General features: G+C 34.3%; 1 protein-coding gene across 2 annotated transcripts; it reads right to left on the reverse strand.

The window, feature by feature from the left end:
- Nucleotides 1-186: 186 nt before the first annotated feature.
- Nucleotides 187-22985, reverse strand: LOC128157163 (sodium- and chloride-dependent taurine transporter-like). Of its 2 annotated transcripts, none has more exons than XM_052819585.1 (13): nucleotides 22402-22985; nucleotides 12776-12907; nucleotides 11988-12339; nucleotides 11664-11802; nucleotides 10843-10977; nucleotides 6744-6847; nucleotides 6455-6579; nucleotides 5740-5852; nucleotides 5480-5617; nucleotides 5250-5349; nucleotides 2319-2419; nucleotides 1761-1940; nucleotides 187-1518 (listed from the first exon to the last, which is right to left on the reverse strand). In XM_052819585.1, exons 1-13 carry the CDS (start codon nucleotides 22580-22582, stop codon nucleotides 1339-1341), a joined length of 1980 nt encoding a protein of 659 aa, XP_052675545.1. In that variant the 5' UTR covers nucleotides 22583-22985; the 3' UTR covers nucleotides 187-1338. The 2 variants fall into 2 exon arrangements, with proteins under 2 accessions (XP_052675545.1, XP_052675544.1); XM_052819584.1 differs by lacking the exon at nucleotides 10843-10977 and adding an exon at nucleotides 11050-11184 and having other exon boundaries at nucleotides 22402-22984.
- Nucleotides 22986-23351: the final 366 nt, after the last annotated feature.

Here is a 23351-nt window from a genome sequence, read left to right on the forward strand (position 1 = left end):
TGATATGACAAGTTATTTATCACAACAAGTTATTTAAGATCCAACCAAAATGTGAACTGACAATTTTGTGTAGGCATTTATGCTACTTATACTAATGTATTAGAGAAGTTGATGTTATGAAATGTAGTTGTCAAGCTGATTAATATCTGTAAGAATGAAATGAAAATAAAAACGAAACATAAAAGCCTCCATAAAAAACAAATTTTATTACAAAAAGAGTATATTATTATTAAAAATTGTGCTAAAATATAAACTTTCTCATCTACATTATCCCTGTATGTATATTTCTACAACCTATACAATAGATATGCAAACAAATCCATATTTTAATACATGAAAAACAAATATATTATTGCTAGGATTTAAAAGAACAGGTAAACTGTTACTGCAGAAATGTATTTCAACAGAAAAATTTGAGGGGTTTTCAGAACATATTACCCGAATTTCCCTGCAGAGCTACAATTCTACAACAATATACATTTGAAGATAGAACAGGGAAAAATTAAGCTTACTACATATAATATATTGCATAAAGCCTTGAGGTGACAAGTGGATAAGAGACAAATCCTTTATTTAACACCAAGCATCCACAGTGGATAAAGATTTCAACCCAGCAACCTTTTGGTTACATTATAACCACATAACCAGAGTTCAGGAACCCCATATAGAAATAGATGGTGCTTGTTTTATATTTTTGCTTTCTGGATAAAATTTTACAAATTTGTAAGTTGTAAATTATGCGATTTTGGGACATATATCCTACTCAGGATGAAAAAGTTTTTAAGGCTGCTCATTTTTCAGTGATTTACTTGGTAATGCGTCAGACATTAATTAATGCCCTTAGAATGTATGAAGATTTTCTGTAATTTAAAGTTTTATACAAAAAATACAGTCGGAATGCCTAAAGAGTATCTTTTTTTTAAAGAATGTTTTTTTTTAAATTGATACATCAAGGATAGATATTTTCAAATAATATTAATTAGTTTATATGATATGGATATAATACTTCAATCCATTTATTCCTTGACATGCTACATTGTTATTTGATAGGATTTCAGAAACTTTAATAAACCTAAATAGTACAGTACAAAATTTTTTCATTATACAAAAAAAATTAATTAATAACCATGATAGATCAATTATCATTACACTTTGAACTTAAAAATTGTACATACCAGTCATAAATGGAATGTAATTTAATACAAATAAAATCTTCAATATCATAGTGTTACTATAAAAATATATAATTTGTATAAAAAAAATCTGAGCAATTGTTAGTTGTATGAACACCAATATACATTTATTTACACGTAGTTATGAAACTAAAGGCTTCTGAGTTTATAACTTGGTGTTGTCGAGCGTAGAGTTGGATTGGAATCCTTCATTAGCAGTGCCCTTCTCCTGGTAGGGCGGGGGGTTGGAGGTGCGGTATTTGTCGGCAGAGGTCCCTTCCTTTTTATCCTGAGGGCGAAGTTGATGGTTCTTCAGTCCTTGTGGGGTTATCAAATAGGTGATTGTCTTTAAAAAAGAAAATGTTCAATGTTTAGAAACTAGACGAAATTTTATCAGGTGTCAATAAATATAATCTTTCTTTTTTAATAAATCTAAAACATACTTAAGGTAGCGGTATCTTGTTTGCCTTTGTTATAAATCCATATAACTTTCTAAAGATAATTTTTTTTTAAAATGTACCAACATATTACTATTACCATAGAATAGATATTAATATACATGTAACTAGAAATTGTAAAAGTCTTTACTTCTCTTGATATGCCCCTCTCGTAGAATCGATACAAAATCATCAGAGGAATCCAGATGGCAGCAAAGGCAGCCATGCCCCAGCCAATCCCCACTGCCCAGGTGGGGAACTTGTAGAGTGGCTTTGTGGGTCTCTTGTAGTCTAGTTCAGAGTAGTTGACCACACTCATGATAAAGACACACTGGAAACACAAAGTAATTAGTATTTATATATAGGGGGATAGGGGGAAAAGAAACGAAAAAAATGACTACATGGTAACCAGGTGTTCAAAGTTACCAATTGCGATTTGCATCAACCAGTTTAAAGAAACAGCGACTGATATTCTTTTAATCATACATTAAGGTCATGGAGAGTTTGTAGTTGAAGCTATACCTTTAAGAAGTATATTTCGGTGTCATGAAAAAATTCAAAAGATCGCCGACCAGTAAGTTAACTTTATGAACACCTTTTTCAGCTAAATCAAGTACCCCATTCGGTTTTTCCCCCAAAGTTACTTTACATATAATTATGGGTGGTTTCGGTTTGAAGTCATTTAAATTTCTCCGAAATGATAACATACCATACAGAAAATAGGCGAGAGAACGGTCCAGGATACCATCATGTAGGGGTTGATTCGGAACCCAAGCATCATCTCAAGGTTGTCATAGAAGCGCCTCACTCCTAAACAGGAAGATGAAAGTAGATATGTAGAAATCGAGAAAAGATTTCCATTAAATTCAAAGACTGTAACTACCGGGGTATATAATCTGGTCCAAATGGTTTTAAGAAGGTTTAAGGAAGTTTAATTCGTTATAGATATTATCTTGTGAAAACGAATTCGTGTGTTTCTCATTTTAACTAACATAGATTCCATTTACAATATAAGGTTGTTTTTTTTTGTTATAATGAGATATTTTTACACGTTACAACGAGTTCATTAAACACAAGAAAACTTTTTAAAGCAACACTATAGTGGCATATCTATGGTGGCATATCTCTGTCCTTTGTGTGCAAGATATTTTTCTATCAAATATGTCGACATGAAAGATAAATATGTTAAATGCAAGATATATATGTCAACATGCAACATAAGTATAAAGACATGCAAGAAAATTGCTATGAAATGAGAATTATAAAAAATATCACCCACACGTGACAACCAAAATGCTAGATGCTTCCTATTTATGTCGACATGCAATTATTTATGTCAACATGCAACTTAGTTATGTTCAAATGCTACTTATTTATGTCGACATGCAACTTATTTTTGTTCACATGCTACTTATATATGTCAACATGCAACTTAGTTATGTTGACATGCAAGATAACTATGTTGACATGCAACTTAGTTATGTTCACATGCGAGATAAATATGTTGACATGCAACTTATAAGTTGCATGTCAACATAACTGAGTTGCATGTCGACATAAATACCTTGCATGTCAACATATTTATCTTGCATGTAAATATAACTAAGTTGCATGTCGACATAAATAAGTTGCATGTCGAAATAAAGAAAATGCATGTTAGCATAAATAAGTTGCATGTCGACATAAATGAGTTGCATGTCAACATATTTATCTCGCATGTAAACATGAATAAGTTGCATGTCGACATAAATAAGTAGCATCTAGCATCTTGTTTGTCACATGTGGATGATATTTGGGATTTTTGCGATTTGTCAAAATTCTTTTTTGATTGCAATTTTCTTGCATGTCAATATAATTATGTTGCATGTCAACATATTTATCTTTCATGTCAACATATTTATCTTGCATGTCGACATATTTGATGGAAAAATAACTTGCACACAAGGGGCAGAGATATGCCGCCATACAACATAGCACATAATGCGACAAAATAAAGCATAGAATTGAAATCACAGACGAATCTATCAGCATACATGTAGCATCGAAAATTCATAGCATTGAAACCATAAAATCGCCTTTGTAACAAAATAGAAAAACATTCCATATCAATTTTTAGGACAGAATTTAGATTTAAATGCGCATTTGAAACAAGTATTTACCCTCTCAATATCGGGAGCCGTGTAGAAGAAGAGTGAAATGTTTTTTTGCTGTTTGTCGGTTTTTTTATGGGGTTTTTTTTTGCTTGGTTATGAAATTTTATGGAACACTGACCAGTATGCAGAAAGTTTTATCAAATCTTATAGCAAAGTATTGCATTGTTTAGCACAGTATTTTGCATGTCACTTTATAGTCAACTGGGAGATTAATGAAATGATGAATGTGTAGATGTAAAATAAAAATTGATAGATAAAGTGCTTGAACAAATACTATTCGGAAACAAGCTTTCAAGACTTAAGACAATTTTAAAAGGTTTTTGGAGGAAATAAACTATTTGTTAAATCAAAACTAAACAAGTAAATCAGTTCTAGAATGCTACGCAAGCACAAAAAAAAATTATGATTGACATGAGGACGTGAAACGAACGTCATAATGCCATTAAGTCACAATCGCCTTGCATCCACGCAAATTGGATGAAGCAAAAATGAAGCGCTGTCTGTCTTCTGCCCTTTGCTCTGCTTTGGCTTTGCCATTCTGTTCAGCAGGACCACTATCAATGCATGTATTTGGACATTTTAATGGACAAAGTGGCAAGTTTTACATTAATGGATTGCGCGACACAACCACAGGCTCAAGAAACGACGTAGTTGGAGACGGAGAATTCACTACTGTAAATTCCTTATATTACGCGAGTACTTAATTCCGCGATCCCGCTGATTTGTATCAAATCGCGAGAATATAAAATCGCGAACGTTGAAATTTTCTCCTTATTTCTTATAGGTTTCATCTCTCAGAAAATAATGGCGAGATTTTAAAATCCGCGAAGGATGCTTCTCGCGATTTTACGCGGATATTAATTCCTCGTGTTTAATTAGGAATTTACAGTATGTGGCAGGATGCCTTGATCTTCACGAGCATTCTGATGGCGATAATCTTAGCTGGAATCGTGGGATATTTCTTTGCAAAACTGAGGGAAGGTTGCAGTAATGGTGACAAAAGCGGAGCAGAAGAAATGGGTTTGAGTAGGGATCCAACATTTAAAGATAATATCGTGGATTTTACAGCAGAGATGTTTGAAAACGAAGTGGAAAAATAATGTCATTTCCGTGTGTCCTTTTTTACGAGAAACCAACGTTTCATTTCAACTGAAGCATTTTAATGTTTGAAGACTGCGATTTAGGTAATATCAGAGTTTCATTGTACTTATGATAGATAATTACAATTTGATTCTGGTTGTATCGTTGTTGTTGTTGTTGTTGTATTTATACTGTTATCAGCATGGATTGCAGTTCTTCATGTGTGTATATATATATACAGTGTTTTAAAAGTTTTTTATTATATATATATATATATATATATATATATATATATATATATATATATATATATATATATATATATATACACACACACAGACACACACACACTCACACACACACACACACCGAGAGAGAAGAGAGGGAGAGGGAGATGGAGATCTTACCGTATATCCATGCAATGGCAATGCACTCGAAGAATGCAATGAAGAGAATGATTTTACTCCCTGAATAGTAGTCAAACAGTTGGAAGACGTACATTCCGCCCTACAAACGATGTGTTAAATTGGTTAGAAAAAGTAAAACTACAGGTGATCTAAGATACTTTACTGTCTTTGGAACCTTTAGCAGAATTAAAATTGTGTCGAAGGTAGTAATTTTCTCCATAACAACTTACCCGCGAAACCATGGAAAGTCCAATAAAGAAGTTTAATATACAGACAATCCCGATGAAGATTTCCTTTCTGTAACCCCTTCGTAACAGGTTCGGCCATTGGTCGACCACGGCAGAAATGACGCCTTCAACACCCACAAACTGTAACCAGCAGATTGAAAAAAAAATACTGAATTCCACATTTGAGTAATTCTATGTGCATACACATTATTACAACAAAAGACTTAATTGAACCTCCGCTTCCATATATGATAGGCTCTCACCTGACTGTCCAGTCCTAACAGAATCAACATCAGGAAGAAGAGGATGGCCCATATCGGTGCCCCCGGCATAAGAGACACGGCTTTAGGGTAGGCAATGAACGCTAGTCCTGGACCTGAACAATAGATGCTAGCCATCAGAACCCAGTGCCAAAACATAGCAATAACGAAGTACAGTAAGCTTCTATCTTATACTTTCTTAAGAGGGCTCGATGTTCGTAGCCATTTTTAGACTTTAGAAGAAATCTAAATACAAATATAGAAAAAATACGAAAATTTAAAAGGTAAAATGTATGGATTTTTCCTTTACCAACTGATAGTTTATGGCTAAACAAATCATATCTGAACATTTTAGGAAGATCGGATGGTTAATTTGTTGACCATTCAGCCTCCATAAACAAATACGTCCAATCATCATGAACCTTGATACACTTGCAACTAAGTTACAATGTACGTTTGATAGCTATATAGAATCCACTACCGATATGAAATGACTGGATCTAAATACAAACACTGTCAGCGATAAACCGTATAAACCAATCTTACTAAAAAAAACAAAAAACAAAAACAAAACAAAAACCAAAATACAACATTAAAAGAAACCCAGTCGTCATGGTTTACTTGACAAAAACATCTTTTTATATAAAAGTTTTTAAGAATCTAACCATGCAGAGTAAACATTAGGGCACAGATTATAACAGTAAACGTGTGGACCTACCCCCAGCCGCCACGTCCTTGATGTCCACCCCTTGGACCTCCGCCATATGTCCTAGAATGGTAAAAATGATGAATCCAGCGAAGAAACTCGTGCCACTATTTGCACAGGCAAAAATGATACAGTCCCTGGAAAATAACATGGCTGTGTATTCATTTGTATATTTGCTGTTTGCTGTAAATGCATGCCACAGAGAGAGAGAGAGAGAGAGAGAGAGAGAGAGAGAGAGAGAGAGAGAGAGAGAGAGAGAGAGAGAGAGAGAGAGAGAGAGAGAGAGAGAGAGAGGTGTTACCTGTAGGAATTATGATTGAACTTGTTGTAACTTCCAAGCGCTGTTAGGGCACCAATGGCAATTGAATACGAGAAGAAAATTTGAGTTCCCGCATCAACCCATACCTAAAAATGTGAAATTCTTTAATAAAGATGCAGCATGTTATAATGAAAAATTCAAAATAACATAAAAACTCAATCTGCATGGAGATTATGACAATAAATTTTTGCTGGGTTTCTCATTTTTATCTATTATTAATTAGCAGATCTGACGTTTAAGCGAAGCAAATATATTCCGGTATATATAAAACATATAAATGAATTTTTTTAATGTTATTGGAAAACTAAACAAACGTAAAAAGTGAAATTGCAGTTAACACCAGAGTATAAACTCGCGCAGATCCAGCTGTTATCCCTCACGGGGATCCAACCTATTGACCCAATGATATGCTGTCACGCGAATAATTAACAATTCGGAAACCCCAACAGTGAAATTTAGAACCATTCAAATGATAATTATCCACAATTCATCGACAATTTAAATTGAAAATGAGACACTGGGACTGTTTAAGTCGTCACAAAATGGCTGACCTCTGATCGAAACGACATTTCGTTTTATTAAAAGGATTTTATCGATGTTAACATGTAACATACTGAATAGCCGAGTGGATAAAGTGTCAGGCTTGTGATCCGTACAACTTGAGTTCGAAACGCGAAGGGGCTTTTGTTTTTTTCTTACTGAACTGAATTTTTTAGATATTCAATTTTTATCTCCAATCTGCAAATTTTTCGCTTATTTGACATATGTACAGTTTATTTATAGTTGTATCTTCATAAGCAAATAATTTACTGTTAAGTGACTATTTCGAGGTGTGTTATTCCATCGTAAAATACTTCACATTGTTATATTCAGTAGTATATTCTCACTATATAACTCTATATAGACGATTAGTCAATAATTGTAATATTAGCTCGTCCGAAAAATATTGACTGGTCAATATTTTTTTGATATTGACCGGCTAGGAATAATAACTAGAGAACATTCCCTCTATTTCAAATAATCGCCTCTGATTAGTTGATTCGCAAACGATGACGTAAATAACTCTTCACGACTCCAAAACAAGGTGACGTCATAATAGACAGTCAGTCAAGGCAAGTAAACAATGGACGCGCAATGCAACGGTTTGCTATCATAACGGATATAAGGATTTGCGAATTACTGTGAAGTAAAATCAGGTACATCTGTATAATATGTTTTACGGTGCTACCGTTCTGGCCAGCGCAGCAAGAATTACAAATGCCTTGCATCATTGTCAACCTAGTGTTATTTAGGTATCAACGAACGTTAAAGAATTTTTGAGAGTATTGCTCTACAATAAGTATGCTTAAGGTATTAATTTTAATGGTTATGATACATACCACGCAACCCCCTACCCCGAGAGAGAGAGAGAGAGAGAAGAGAGAGAGAGAGAGAGAGAGAGAGAGAGAGAGAGAGAGAGACTCTGGTCCCTGTTTGTAGATGTGAAATTCCCCACTTTTAAATTTAATGGTCTGACTATATGCAATATCTACATAATTTTTTTAAACTGTTTATTTTTTCATTTTATTCCTTTTTATTTATTTCAAAATGTCCTATTGTTTATTTCCTCCCTACTCATGCATGCACAATTAGCTTAAAAATGGATCGATATGCCAGTAAAGTATGACTCTTGCTAATATATATACATAAAATCTCTATATTAAAAACGATTAAAAACAAATCATACGTCAAAGAGGCAGGTATCGCAGTCTTTACTGAAATAACTAGTACACGCATTACAGATGTTTGATCCACCTCTAAATTTATCGCGGGAAATATAGCGCGAGTGCACTGTGACGTCATCCATGATTTTGTTCGTCTTTGTTTACGTTTCTCGACTCAATACGGAGGTATGGAAGCATGTAACAAATCTTTTGAGTCTCGCCAAAGCATATGCGGTAATCAAAACGTGTCTTCAAACTTTAAGTCACTGTAAATTACGAGTTAAAAGTCGGCCATTTTTGGCATAGCACCACGGGTGAAAACATTAGAGAGCATTATGGGATGTAGACAAAAAATTTTGTTTGATGAACTGTAGGTTTAGCTCGTTCTTTTTCCCGCGCACACTGGTTCTTAGAGCTCGCTTCGCTCGCCGGCGCTGCGCGCCGGCGAGCTGCGCTCGCTATTAATTCTTTCTGTCGGCGGAATATCACCAGTGACCGTTTGATGCTGAGGATATTTTGGAAATGAACTTTGCACAGAATTGAATTCGTGAGTTCTTTGTTGAGCCGAGAAAATTACAGCGATCTGTTTTCAATTACTTTCTTAATTTTGGTTTGTTTCTTCATATAACAAAACAAATGTTGACTGTGTTTTCGGGCAACATTGATTATATTAGCCCCCTTGGGACGAAAATATTGCCCTCCGCTTCGCGTCGGGCAATATTTCGTCCCTCGGGGGCTAATATAATCAATGTTGCCCGCAACCCCAGTCAATATTTGTATAATATTTCACGTCCAGTAGGCATGATGTTCACAAAGTTTAGAACTATGGTACGTCCTTAGTACGTCTTAGGATACGTCTTAGTCTAAAGTATGTTTCTCGAAGCTCTTCTTAAAAGGTTATAAAATCATGTTTTGGGAATCTTTGGATTTTTGTTAAGACCGGTAAATAGAACAATCTTTTTTACAGCTTCGGCATTTCCGACAAACATCCAATTCTTAATCCGGGAGGGGGACATAGTAATTATTCTATCTTGTACGTTTGTTTTAACATAATCTATGTGGAGAGAGAACCCGAACCCCGCACCTTCATGGGAGCTAACAAATTAAACAATTTCTTTTTTGGTGTTTTTTTTGCAAATACTGTCTCTGTTTGGCAAAAGAAAATTATTCTTTTATTCCAAATATATACACTAAATAAGTTACATTCATTGTTTTGATTACTACTAATACTAGTATAGGTAAAATATATTCAAATGTCCTTGGCTTAAAGGGTAAATCTACATCGGTTTATATAAGAGTAATGCATGATCATTCTTAATTTTTATCACCTCATTCTGAAAAATAATCTTTAAAAAATTCGTAATGTATTTTCGAGATCGATTACAACTTATTTCTTATTTAACCTGTACGTGTATTCTATATATTGCAGATTTAAGGGTAATTGGTTATTTTTGTACGTGTAACGTTTTTAATGAAAAGCGTGTGCATATGTGTTACTTGAATGACAAAAGTATCAAATGTTGATTTACACTCAAAGAATACACACGAATAATTGTTGTTTAAAGAATAATAATATCTGCTTGTAAGCCGCCCTGATATATATTTTCCATACCAACAAAAATACCCGGTAATAGTTATTTGGATTTCTGGGTTTTTGTTACTGTTCACTGAAATACCGGTATGTCTAAGTAAATAGATTTAAAATTACTGGGTTTAGGTCTATCGTGTTATAGATACCTGTAATTTTCTCTGGCAAAATGTTAAGGTAATGATTTATCCTTAACAAGTCACTCAAATTTTATCTGAACGAATTGATGTGAAAAATAAGAATGATTTTAATAGGTTAGAATATCCTAACTTAGATTTTCCTAAGTTACCATCGAATTACATTATTGATCTAAGGATGTTGCTAACGTTTTTTTAAGTCATACCTGACAGACTTAGGTCATGTCTTTATAGGTAAAATTCATGAACATTCCTGCAGGACTGTAAAATGATCTAAACTGGATCTGCATTGTACACTCTTTATAAGCATCTACATAGTCAATACACAAAGATAGAACTATCATTTTCTCCTTATGTTAACATAATGTTTTGTATTTGATTAAAAGCCTTATATAGCTGAATATGTGAATAAAGAATTTACTTTGCATAAACACCACTTTCTTTTTATTTTTTAATAGTCATAAGCTGTTCGTCACGTTTTATTTGTTCTTATTGCTGATTATAAGAAACTAGTTTAAGCCTTGTTCTATTTAAAAAAAGCAAACCTTATAAAATGTTAGTGCATGTAAATTTGTAAATTTCGTGTTTAACTGTGGCCAGTGACCATTGTTTCATATACAAGGTGTTACTGTTGCCATAACAACAAGATCTACCTCCATGTCGTTCAGTTTTGAGAGATCTGGCTTTAAATAGAAGATGACCCCATTCAGGGAGCCCGGAAGAAGAGCGTTCCGGATAAGCAACGCCGCCATGAACAAATATGGCGAAGTAGCAGTCACATACATGACCTAATTAAAACGAGAAAAAGAAAGAAAATCTTCCTCAGTATCTAGTTTACAAGATTCAATATAAAAGTTTACCTCTAAATCGTTCAGTCTACTCCAGTCTGGAGTTAAATAAAACAGAATTCCGGTCCTTGCACCCGGCAATAAGCAGTTTCTGATGAGGAGAGCTAACATAAAGAGATATGGAGATGTTGCCGTGATGTACATCACCTGAAATAGTCAGACTTGTTGGCTATGGAAACACACATTCATACAGAAATATACCAAGCAGCAAATCTGCCAACACCAAGAAACCCCTGTCTTTGGATAAATCGCAAAATTGGAGGACTTCAAGGTACATCGCACTATAATAGCGTCCGGATCAAAAAAGATTAATACAGTCTTTTAATGACAACACTTCCAGAAACGCTATCTGTATAGTTTAACAAAGCATTGTATATTTTCAGGAACATTAAATTCTATATAAAGTAAGTTCCTCGGGTTATAACAAGTTCAACTCTAGGTGAAAAAAAAATCAAAATTTATAAGATACGATGATATGATTTAAACAAATATTCATGGTTCAAGTGGTTTGCGACTGATGTGAATACCTGCAACCCCGACAAGAACAACAAAAACAATACGAATTCATTGAATTCAATTCAACAATACATCGAGTGGATGCTAAAAAATGTTCGGTCTATGAATACCTTTCCTGAAGACTTGATGCCTTTGCAGATGCAACAGTAAACAACCACCCACGCAAATAGTAAGGTCAAGGCCAAATCCCATTTGATCTCACCCATATTCTCAGGTTCGATTCCATCAGATATATTGAGGACTTTATTTCTGCAATAAATAGAAATTCAAAATTAAATCATGCAGAACTTGGATAAATTCTAAGAAATTGGATCAAGCTTGTTGCTCAAAAGAGGACTCTCTCTCTCTCTCTCTCTCTCTCTCTCTCTCTCTCTCTCTCTCTCTCTCTCTCTCTCTCTCTCTTCTCTCTCTCTCTCTCTTAGTGAAAGACTTACTCCCAGAACTCTTGTACGGAATCCAATCGTAAATGGCTTGGCACACAAGCAGTCGAATAGCTTTCGTTACGGATGGTCCCACTCTCGTTGAAAATCGCATAATACGTTTCTGTCGCATTGCTACAGACAAGTTTTTGAAAGTTGTCCATGCTGGAGATATTTTTGACAAACGGGCTTTCAGCCGCTTCGCTTGAGAAGTCGGTACAATATTTCGAATTCCAACTATTTCCACATGATACCCATGGAAGCTCAAGGGCGAAGGAACTAAACATGTAGTAGAAGGACCAGCAGAGAATAATGTTGTAATAACAGTTCAGGAAGAAGACAACTATTGTGGAAGATATTCCAATGCCTGAAAACATATTAAAATTATCTTTAAAAAAATTAACAATATTTAAAAGCAATTATATATTTTCAAAAATTATTCTTACTTATTATAATGAAAATTGTGTTTATTTCTTTAACTTAATACTTTTACAATACACACGTTCTGTCAAATGCAAATCCTTTAATTATCATTAAGTTGGACAAAATTCCTGGGTCAAATGATACAAAGAATTTTAGAAAATCAGGTTTGTAAAAGAACTGCCATTATAAAAATCCGTTTTTACATTTGTCCGCTATTTCTTAAACTTTTATTTTTCTCCTTTTCTGGTCAATTTCAAAAAACTTAAAACAATACCGGTATTAGTACTTTGTACGATACCATGAAACAATGAACTAAAGCCAAGTATACATATTCATTGGATTGCAAACGAAAAACAGATAAAGAGGTTAAGATTACTGACCTTGAAACAAGGGACAGATAGACCAGGCCCTGAACCCGGACACGCCCATAAACTGTCCCACCGAGCATTCCAGGAAGAACAGGGGCACGCCTCCAATGATGACCAATATAAAGTACGGAATGAGGAAAGCACCTGCAGAAAAAGGAGAACCTTTAAAATAGTCTTTGCTAATTGGTTATATTCATGCTCAAAATCAATTCATCAAATAGGATAATATGTTTATAAGTATGATCCAGTGTGTTTGCAATTTATGTCAATAACCAAAAAACAGGTCATTTAACAAAACAGGTATCGAGTGAAAAGTATCTTTAAAAGTATGTTCGAAAATCTAAAATACAGGACTATTTTCTTTATTGACCAAAGTAGAGTATGACATTAGGACTCTGCCACCTGCAGATAAAGACACATTTTCATAGTTCATCCAAAAAATAAGCGATTCAATGAAGAATCGGTGGGGTGAAGTGGAACTGAAACATTAATTCTTTTGATACATCAATATCGGTTGTTTTCTTTAATCTTATCAAAATCACATTCATCTTTCTTTGCTAGGTTTTGTGTTTTCTCTGTATTTGCAAACCCAGACAGATATTGTCATTATTTACTGGCGCGTAACTAGCTTTATTCTTCTGCAAGCAATTATATCCAGAGAATATTGTTCAAAAGAGAAGAAAGAACCATGCAGTACCATGACATTCTGTATATGATATTTTTTCCGATTTTGCAACGTATAAACGTTTTATTTTAAATAAGTCCAGCTTTTGAACTGCATGCGATAGGTACATCTGAAATACCACCTTTGTTTAAATATACATTTGACCAAAAAAAAAAATCACGAGTATGCTGTACAAACGAAATTTGAGAGGGCGGAGTGGGTTAATAGCATAAGAATGATATTCAGGGCATAACCAGTGACAATGAAAATGCGCCGCCGATTGCTTTTTTAAAAGACTACCAGGGACTATTCAAAGAGCAACAGTTCATCTTAAGTAGGGCACTACTGTATTTACAGTGACCTGCAAGAACTCGTCAACAACTATTGCTATCAACATGCGAAAGATTTTGTTGTTTTCATATTACTTTTGGTAATTCTTCTATTGACTAAAACTTTTGTATGAATGGCTATAATTTCATTTGTCTCTGATAACTTAACTAAATTTTATGCAACGAGTAAATGCATTGTACTGGTCTCCTTTCAAAGCAATGACAAATGTCTGAGGGGAACTCTCTAGAAATGGAACAACGCGCTGTATTTAGTATTTAGTTCGTATTGTGTAACATAAATAAATTTTGAACTTAGATTTGACGTACTGAGTAATTTATTTAAAAAAAAATTGGCAACAGTAGCTCAGTTGCAGTAGATCTTATTTTGCTTTATAGGTTCTCTGTTTGAGCTTCGGCTGCTCAAATCACGACAGCAGTGAAGCAACGCACTTTGAAATCAAAGTACTGAAGTACTGACGGGAGTTGATTTTATCGATTATCATTTATTCAAAATCAACGATATGTGATTTTGCATGGCAAGTAGTATCAGTAATCGAAATATTTCTAAGAATTTGTATGGATCCAGGCAAGATATAACTCTTGTCTTGTTCAACCAAACGCTCGACTGTCTCCGTTTATCTCCGACAAGCAAGATAGGCTCTGTTGTGTTGGATATTAACGGAGACAGCCAAGCGTCTGGTTGAACGAGACTACATTGAACTCTAGCGTAGGAATACATACAACTTTAAAAAATATCTAAATTGTTTGTACAATTTAAAATCTTACTATTTTCATGGTATTAATGAATAAGTTTTCTTGAAAAACAATGCTTCAGAATACATAGCATCGAATTTATCGATTATTTTCAAGAACTAAGCGTTGTTAGCGGTATTGATTTGTGCTTAGGTCTAAACACTGTTTCACTTTAGCTTTGCCCGAGTAAGTGCAGAGGAGAGTTGATTAAAATCAACTCCCAAAAATTACACACTTTGAACAAAAATTCAAAGTGCGTAATTTTTCAAAGTGCGTTGTAACACAGCAATTAACATTTTTTCGAAAATCCAACAATGAAACTTGATTCTTAATTCTGTTAAATTAGAAGATAAAATGTGGAAAGCTCGGGTTTATGTCTATGCCTGTCTATACTATAGACTATAGTTTGCATTGTCAACATCCAAGGGCGATGTCAGGGATAGGCTCATTAACCTCGGCTGCGAGTTACAAAAGAATTTGCGACTTAAGGTTTTACTTTAAAAAACATATACATGTATACATAAAGAGATTGAAAAAGTATAAATAAATCGTTTGATCGAAATCTTGCGCATTGGGATAAATCTCGAGACTGAATAGATATACGAATTAGTCGTAAGTTTTCTAGTCTAAGACATTGACTGCACGAGTCGTAAGTTTTTTAGTCAAAGATATATTGAGTCGTAAGTTTTTTAGTCTAAGATATATTGACTGCACGAGTCGTAAGATTTCTAGTCTTAGACACAGACTTGCACGAGTCGTAAGTTTTCTAGTCCAATACAACGACTCGCACAAGTCGTAAGTTTTCTAGTCTAAGACACCGACGTATGAATAAAAGGGAAGAGTCAAACTGACATCAGATAAATCTCTTAACCGTGCGCCATGTATTCAAATTTAACTCGCCCCAACCTAGATACCATAAATTTTGTCAAAAAGAAATTCTGTTGATAGTCCTAAATATAATTTGTTCTTTTGAAACGAAGGTCAATGAAAATTAAATGAAATAAAACCTACGGCAAATGTTTGATCACAGACTCTATGGGTACAGACCTGAAAAACTATGATCTACATGTATGTTCAGGAAACTCCCATAAATAAAGGCATATTTGCTTTTTGCACTGCATTACATTATATATTTTCTAAATAAGTTCTACAGTCTTCCGTTTTCATGATTTCATGGTTATTGAATTTTCCATTTTTACAATGTCTAAACCTATTTATATAAAAAAAGAAAACTATATGATCATTTTATGTATGAATGCATTTGTTTTAAGTTCGTTGCGCAAAACAAATTAACATATCAAAGTGGAGCTTCGTCGGCCTAACAGTCAATATTCAAGTAATTATGTACATGATGCAAGTACAATCGCTTCGTTTTGATTACGTCATATGCGTCATTGACGTGTTATCAAGTCAAATTATGATCGTTGACCTAAAGACAAAAATGTTGTCCACTGTCGATAGTAATGTAATGTCAACTTCCAAACTATAACTGTTTGGATCTGTTTTACCCTTTATCGGGGTTCCAGCTCTGCTGCTAAATCCGTTCCTCCGAGATTGAACGAAAAATAATGCGGTCCAACAATTCTGGAGGAGACCGATTTTGTTCATGTTTCGAATTTTTTATTTGGTACAAAAATATGTAGAGTTATTAATTATAAGACAATGCCAAAAAAGTAAAATACGACATATGTAAATACTCAAGGTTAACGGTAAGGTACAGTACAGTATATATTTTGGTTTAGGAAGCTTAATAACCCATCTATCAAATTGCTAAACTGTTGAGGACATTGCTATAAATAGAATAAACGACCTATAAAATAACGAAACTGGGAAACATCTTAACGATGTTCATGAAACACAATCCTAAATAACCTGACGTTGGTACAGAAATTTACGCCCGTGCTTTGTATTTCAGAGAGATCATTGCCTTCAAACTTCCTGGGTTTTTTTTTTTGTGGGGGGGGGGGGGGGGGGGCATTCAGCAGCTGTAGCCTAGTGATATTTCAGTCATTGATGAGTAGTTAGTAACATACTCTGTTGCCAAAGAGTTTTACACATTCTAGCTTACTATTTCAGGAAGGCGTTCGACTACATCAAGGAAGTACTGAATACAGGGAAATATTCGCCCCCGTTTTATTTTCGCCCCTTTCGTCCTCGTTGTCAGCGAGCGAATTTAAGACTTGATGAATTGTACAACGAGACAGAGTTGTCTCTATTGACAAGACTGTGTCTTGGCGAATTTAAGACGGGGCTAAACCGTTTGCTAGTGTAAAAGGGCAAAAATAAAACGGAACGAAATAACCAAGCATACAGCATGCAGGGCCTACTTTTCATATAACTTTGCTCTTTGTGGTCATATAACCACCAATTCAACGAACTTAAACCAGGAATTAAAATTTCTCTTTAAAGGTCCATTAACCATCTTTAACATAACTCAGGTTTTTACGTACATTGTCCACTAAATACTGTTTTGTGCATTAAAGAAGAAAAACTGTTTGCCAACTTTTATATCTTCAGGGTAAATGGAATTATTCAAATTTCAATATCAGATTCAGATTGAAAAACATTTTTTGGAGGTTATATTATATGCTGTTTGGTGTATGTAAATAAGAAAATAATACCGAGACAATCTCCTCCATCAGCGTAATCCAAGAAGAAGAAAATAAAACTTTTTGTCAGTTTCACAGAGCTTTGAAACTACAATTTGGAGTTTTATTTTCGCATGCACCCGGTAAAATGAACAATTTTACTACAAGGCCATCCGTTCCGGATGGATTCAAGTCATAGCTGTACTAATGTATCAAGCTTATTGATATTCAACTCTAACCTAAATCAGGCGATATTTCATGGAAAAGAAAAATTTGCCAAATCTTTGACAAGTTCCAACCGATGAGAGCAAAGACCGTTGAATATGCTTAGTAAACTTGAGAGACTCGCTAATCCATCAATGTCGGCCTGTTTCAACGTAATATTTATTTAAAGACGTATGTCAAGATTGGAGTGTTCCGGTCCATGATCACAGCTTGGTTACCAGAACTAACAAGCTCTATATCGGAAGCTACACATCTCCATTTTACCGAATTCCAATAAAGCCCAAGAATATGTCTATTTCAGGTCGCCATAGAGTTAAAATAAGGGCCGGTAGGTATGTATGTTTTAAAAATTTGTTCGAATAATCACATCACCCAGAATAATAAGCATTTACTGTAGTACATTGTACATGGTGTGGTTTATAGTTTTGGGCAGGTGGTGAATGTCCATTCCGTACTTTATGAAAGGACGCTTCAATTCGCAGACTCCTAAACTGGACTGCTTTTTACAATGAAACTTAACTAATCCTTGTATCTTTAACAAGTAGCATTTCAAATGGCTCGATGTACGAATAATGAGTATTTATGAGTTTTGTCTAAAGTTCTTTTTGTAAAACGCATTTCAGCTCTCTCAATGTTTCTCAATAAAAATGTATAAAACACGTCTTTTTTCTTTATTTTTAAATACAGCCAACTTAGGCAGTGGCATAGACGATGCACAACGATAGCAAAGCTGTTAAAAGTTTTAATGCCCTCATTCGTTATAATGTGGTTTTGTTTTTCTTAAATATCCTTTTCTTTATGACCAAATAAGACTAAAATGCAAATGGACAACTATCAGATGCATGTCTTTTTATGTTGAAGGAGTGATAAATGACTTTCTTTAAAGATGAAACTCAAAAATGACAGATTAACCATATAATGTTAAATAAAACTGCACAAAGTTAAGGTGCAAAAAGGATTTTCAATATGTTCGCCCTTTATTCATTATCAGATGGCGAAATAGATCGTTTCATGATCAATGAGCAAACTGGATTTGAGTTGGCATCCATTTCGATTTTCACAAATGTTAAATCTAACATGCGAAAAATATGTTACTTATTTTTATAGATAACAATACTGAGAAATAATATCGCAAATCATAAACCGGTCATAAAAGTCGATAACATTCACCCCCTCTGGTTTGGTACCGGGGGCGGGGGATCACTGAAATAATCGTAAAATACACATCCTAGTGACAATTTCTTTGATAAAATAGTCAATATACAGGAATTCTATAAACTATTGTGTCGATATCTTTACTGCAAAAATAAAATCTTAAGCGAAAAAATAATACACATTACAGCATTGCAAAAAACTGTCCAGTGAATAATAAAGTTAATCAAATACTAGTCCATCCTTTTGTCACATTAATAGTTTTCTGGTACAAATAGCATTCCCGTTTTCAGATGTATTTACTCTTAGATTAATACTCATTCGATCAGTTTATCTGGACCATGCCTCTATCCCAGTCATGCAAGCTTTCATTGTTTTACATGTAACTCTGTTCACGTCACTGCCTTTTTTATGTGTTTTAACCCTTGGGATTATGATATACGAGGGTTGTCCCAAAATAATGTAGACAGGACACATAATTTATAAATTGTTCACTGCAATTTCATTAGACTTATATGTTTTCTTAAATGACCCTTTGGCAAACAATACTGAAAAATTCAAATATGTACTTTATTCATTTCTCGAGAAAATAAATAATTATTAACAACAAGTTTTGTCAGGCGGCGCAATGTGCGACGTCGAAAATTTCCAGTTTTACGTTGTTGCTAAACCCTCCACATCGTTTTACGATAATATTTACGTTTTATTTCCGAAAATGTCTTAGAAAAAAAAATCATCTTTGAACATGTACCCTGAGTGCACAATCAACATATATTTCTAGTTTGTTTTTTTTTACGATTACGTACAAACGATCTGTCGCCTCCAAACTTGTCCTGTATTACTTGTTGTCTAACGTCCGTCTTACCGAAATGTGTCGTTCTGCATTTTGACGTCCATTGATATCGTTCGAGGTTTCTTTTTTTCATTTATTGTCATCATACTTGTTCAAATATTTTCAATGATGTTTAACTACTTATTCACAAAACGCATTTCTTATCGATTTTGTTAATTTCATTCACTTCCAAAGCCGCTTAGGATTTATTTTATGGTTTTTACAAAATTGTATCAGTTACTGCTGCGCTGCCTTTAACGCTGACATCGTCATTTATTACGAGTTAACTTTTCAACTTGTCACAAAACGCGCTATATAATATTTAAAAGTTTTGTTATAGCCGAAACATTTTCTGAGTAACTAATAGAATTATTATCAAATATCAATGTATGTTTTATTTGAATGTTTTCATTCAAAAGTACTTTTCCTCGCAATTTTCATTTCATTATGTTAATTTTAACTTTTTGTTTTTGACATTGCGCCGCATGTCGAATTTCTGATCTAACATGCTTTCATTTCACTAATTTAATCTCAAACAATATTTGATTTTAAAACATCATTTGAATGCAAATATCTTGAACCCTTTGTGGCACAAATTTCATCTTCCTTTGTCTTCAATTAACTGAATAACGCCACTTATCTACGCTATTTTGGGACAACCCTCGTAATAACAAAAAAAAATATTCTTTTTATTTTACTTTTCAGAAAAGTCCATAATATTTAAAGAGAACCAATTTAACCCCAGCGCATAGAAGAAAGCAGGATAAATTTCTACCCTGGAGATTATTACACATTCAGCCTACTTTTAACTACATGAAAGATGACTAAACACGCCTGCTATTAAATCGAAGGGGCTTAAATTAAAGAAGTTTTGTAAAGAAATACAAGAGTATGTTTTGTAAAACAGCGATAATTGTCTGTGAACTTTTCAACTGGAAAGTAATACTACCTATTCATCGCAATTTTATAGACACCTTCAAAAAAGTTTCTCATTTGCTCCACTGGCTCTTAGATCGTTCTATAAAAAACTGCATGTTGTACATGAACACCGCATGCTATAGGGTTATGTTTTCGTAATATATGGGTTGAAAACAAACTGTTCCCAATATGCTCAGGAAAACCCCCAATATTTACCCACGAACTTGTTTAATTAACTCTCAAAATCACGTGCAATTTTAATGCTGGCTGTTCATATACACCACTAGATATCAAGTGATACATAAATTGTTGGCCAAAAAAATGTTCGGTTAGAATATACCCTTCCTCGAATGAGGCTAAAAAAAAAAAGTTAAACTGTGAAACGTAACGGATTGCGATTGCAAGCCTTTTCTCTTCGTGCCTTTGACTTCGTGTCTTTTCAACTTTTACTTATCAACACCCCCTCTGCATACATCATTGTTATTCAACCCATGGACAGCGCGAATGACTCTCATAATTTCCAGCCGAGACCGAATGTTTAACGATCTCAGGTCACGTTTCTTCTGAAGTTTACCCTGTATACACAAATATTATTCATCGAACCAGACTTGGAACGGGGATCTGAATATTTTATATGGGTACATATATCTGGCAAAAATTTTACGAGATTTGTTAACTTTGATGATTTTGCAATTCAGCACATAAGTTTTTTTTTTGGCAAACCAAGGAAACAGTGTAGTAATGTACTTTATATCCTTAAGTACATTTAGAAAATCATAAAATAGTACAACGTTCGTTTAAGACGTTTTCAATAAACCATGAATTCAAATTTCATTACTTTTATGTCATAGCTTGTATGCATGTCAAATAGAACAAGCCAACGAGATGCCCATTAAATTGTAATATAGCAGCAGTATACAAGCTCTATTAAGATGTCATTTAATATCCAAATGGGTTCTATGTGTGCTTTAAAGCACTCCATAGCCAACCAAAAAGGACATAACAAACAAGAGAACAAAGGCTGGACAATGGAGAAACGTGAGACCGCGAAGCAAAGGTTGTTCCCCAACATAAACGACGGGTGTTGGGTGGAATACTTTTGGAAAAGGTAGTCAATCGACCATGAACCCATACTGTGTTTGGTGGTGATGTCAAATTCTTGCTGGGTCGTTGGGGAAAAACCTCACTTTACAAAAGAAACATATACAAGTACTGGATCTTAAGTCAAGGTTTCTCCAGCGAGTCGTGCAAAAGAGACCGTGCAAAAGGTCAAGATTGTATTAAATGACACTGAAATCCCTCGCTTGACCTACTGAAATATTGCTTTAATCCTATTGGCTGCCAAGTGCAGAAATAAAATAAAAAGATTAAGATATGTTTCAAAAGAAAAAATTAGCGCTAAAATGAAAAATCTTTACAACAAAATTGAACACGAGAGTTTCAAATAAAAATGCATTCTGTATTTTAGCTTTCCAGTCAATCTTTATTATCATCCAGTAACCATGAAATGCAGACTGTTGTAGAAGAACTAGAAGACTGTCCCTGTTAACCTTTAAGTTTTCTCTATACGGTTTGTTTATCTCTGCTGATTAAACCCTATTTTCAATTGAGGAAGAAAAATAAAATTCGCCTGCAATAAAACTTAAGGTGCAGTATTTTTACGTCATGTAGATAAACTTTCATGACTGGTAGAATTCTGTTGTCAATCGTGCCACTGTGATTTAGATGGAAAAGGTAAAACAAATAAATGCGGATACGTCACGACAAAAAGGATCGTCAAAACATTGCTAATAACATATGGCTTTTCAAGAAGTCATTAGTTAAAAAGCATTTCCCTCTTTCACTCCTTTTTAGTGTTGCTCTCTATCAAATGTACTAATGTGTAGAGTATAAATATGGATGACCGGTGGCCGCTGTTTGGACATCCCATTATTTATACTTATGGGACAGCGCGCACCTCATCTGAATACGACATTCTGCTTAAGGCTACAGCACGTTATATTTACATATTTTAGGTATGAACACGTGTTGGCGTCCCAAAACAAATAAAATGTCTTTTTGGTAAAATATATTCATCTAAACATGTAATTTGTTATCCCATATTGAAAAGGTAGAATAATTAACAGACTCTTAATTAAAGGAAAATGAAAATATATACACAAACACACAAATCTTACCTCCACCGTTTTTATAGCAAAGGTATGGAAAACGCCACACATTTCCTAATCCCACCGAAAACCCAATACAAGCGAGCAAGAAGTCGATCTTGTTGGTCCAAGTTTCCCTCTTTCTGACACCATCAGCATGCTCTTCTTGAATTTCCATATCCACACCATTGCTTTTCTTATCCTTTCCCATTTTTGCGAAGTTTAGGAAACACACCAACAACGACAACCACCCCTAAGCTAGTCCCGTTAAAAGTTCTTGGCGTATATATCCACAATGCGATATTCCCGATGAAATTAAACGAAACCTTTAGTCACTTGGTATATGTGTGTGTAAATTTAATATGCACAGATAAGAAAATCAGCCAAGCTTGCAAAAGGGCTTCTTTCCCAGATTTTGACGCCCTGGAAGCTCAGCAAAGCAATCCACCCATTAAAGTGAAATGATCTATTGATACTTTTCCGTACATGAAAAAATGTTTAAAACCGGTACACAAAGAAAAAAAATTAAATATCCCAAGGAAGGGAGGGTCTACTAGATCAATACCCTACACAGTGTCCCTAGTGCTCCGTTAGTTTACCTGTGCACGGCGTAGCGTGCAGTCAAACGTAAACCTTCGATCAACAGGTTATATATGTAATTATTCAAAACAAGGACTCATAAAACATTGCAAAATAATTTATTAAAATAAAACATTACTTTAAATATTTTTATTATTTCTGCTAAAAGGTAAGTTGAGTTGCATAAGCGACGCAAGATTGACAGTAGATATATTCTACTTATGACGCTCTTTAACAGGAAAAGAGTTCAGAGTCGAATGAAAGTTTCCATTACGTATCGCATAAATACAAATGCATTGATGAATAAATACAAAGCGTAGAAATTTGTATGAACTCTATTCACAAATTTCTTCGGACATTTAAATTTCGAATCTTAGGAACTATGAAAAGATCCTTGATGC

Source organism: Crassostrea angulata, chromosome 7 (genome assembly GCF_025612915.1).
Source record: "Crassostrea angulata isolate pt1a10 chromosome 7, ASM2561291v2, whole genome shotgun sequence".
Taxonomy (NCBI): domain Eukaryota; kingdom Metazoa; phylum Mollusca; class Bivalvia; order Ostreida; family Ostreidae; genus Magallana; species Magallana angulata.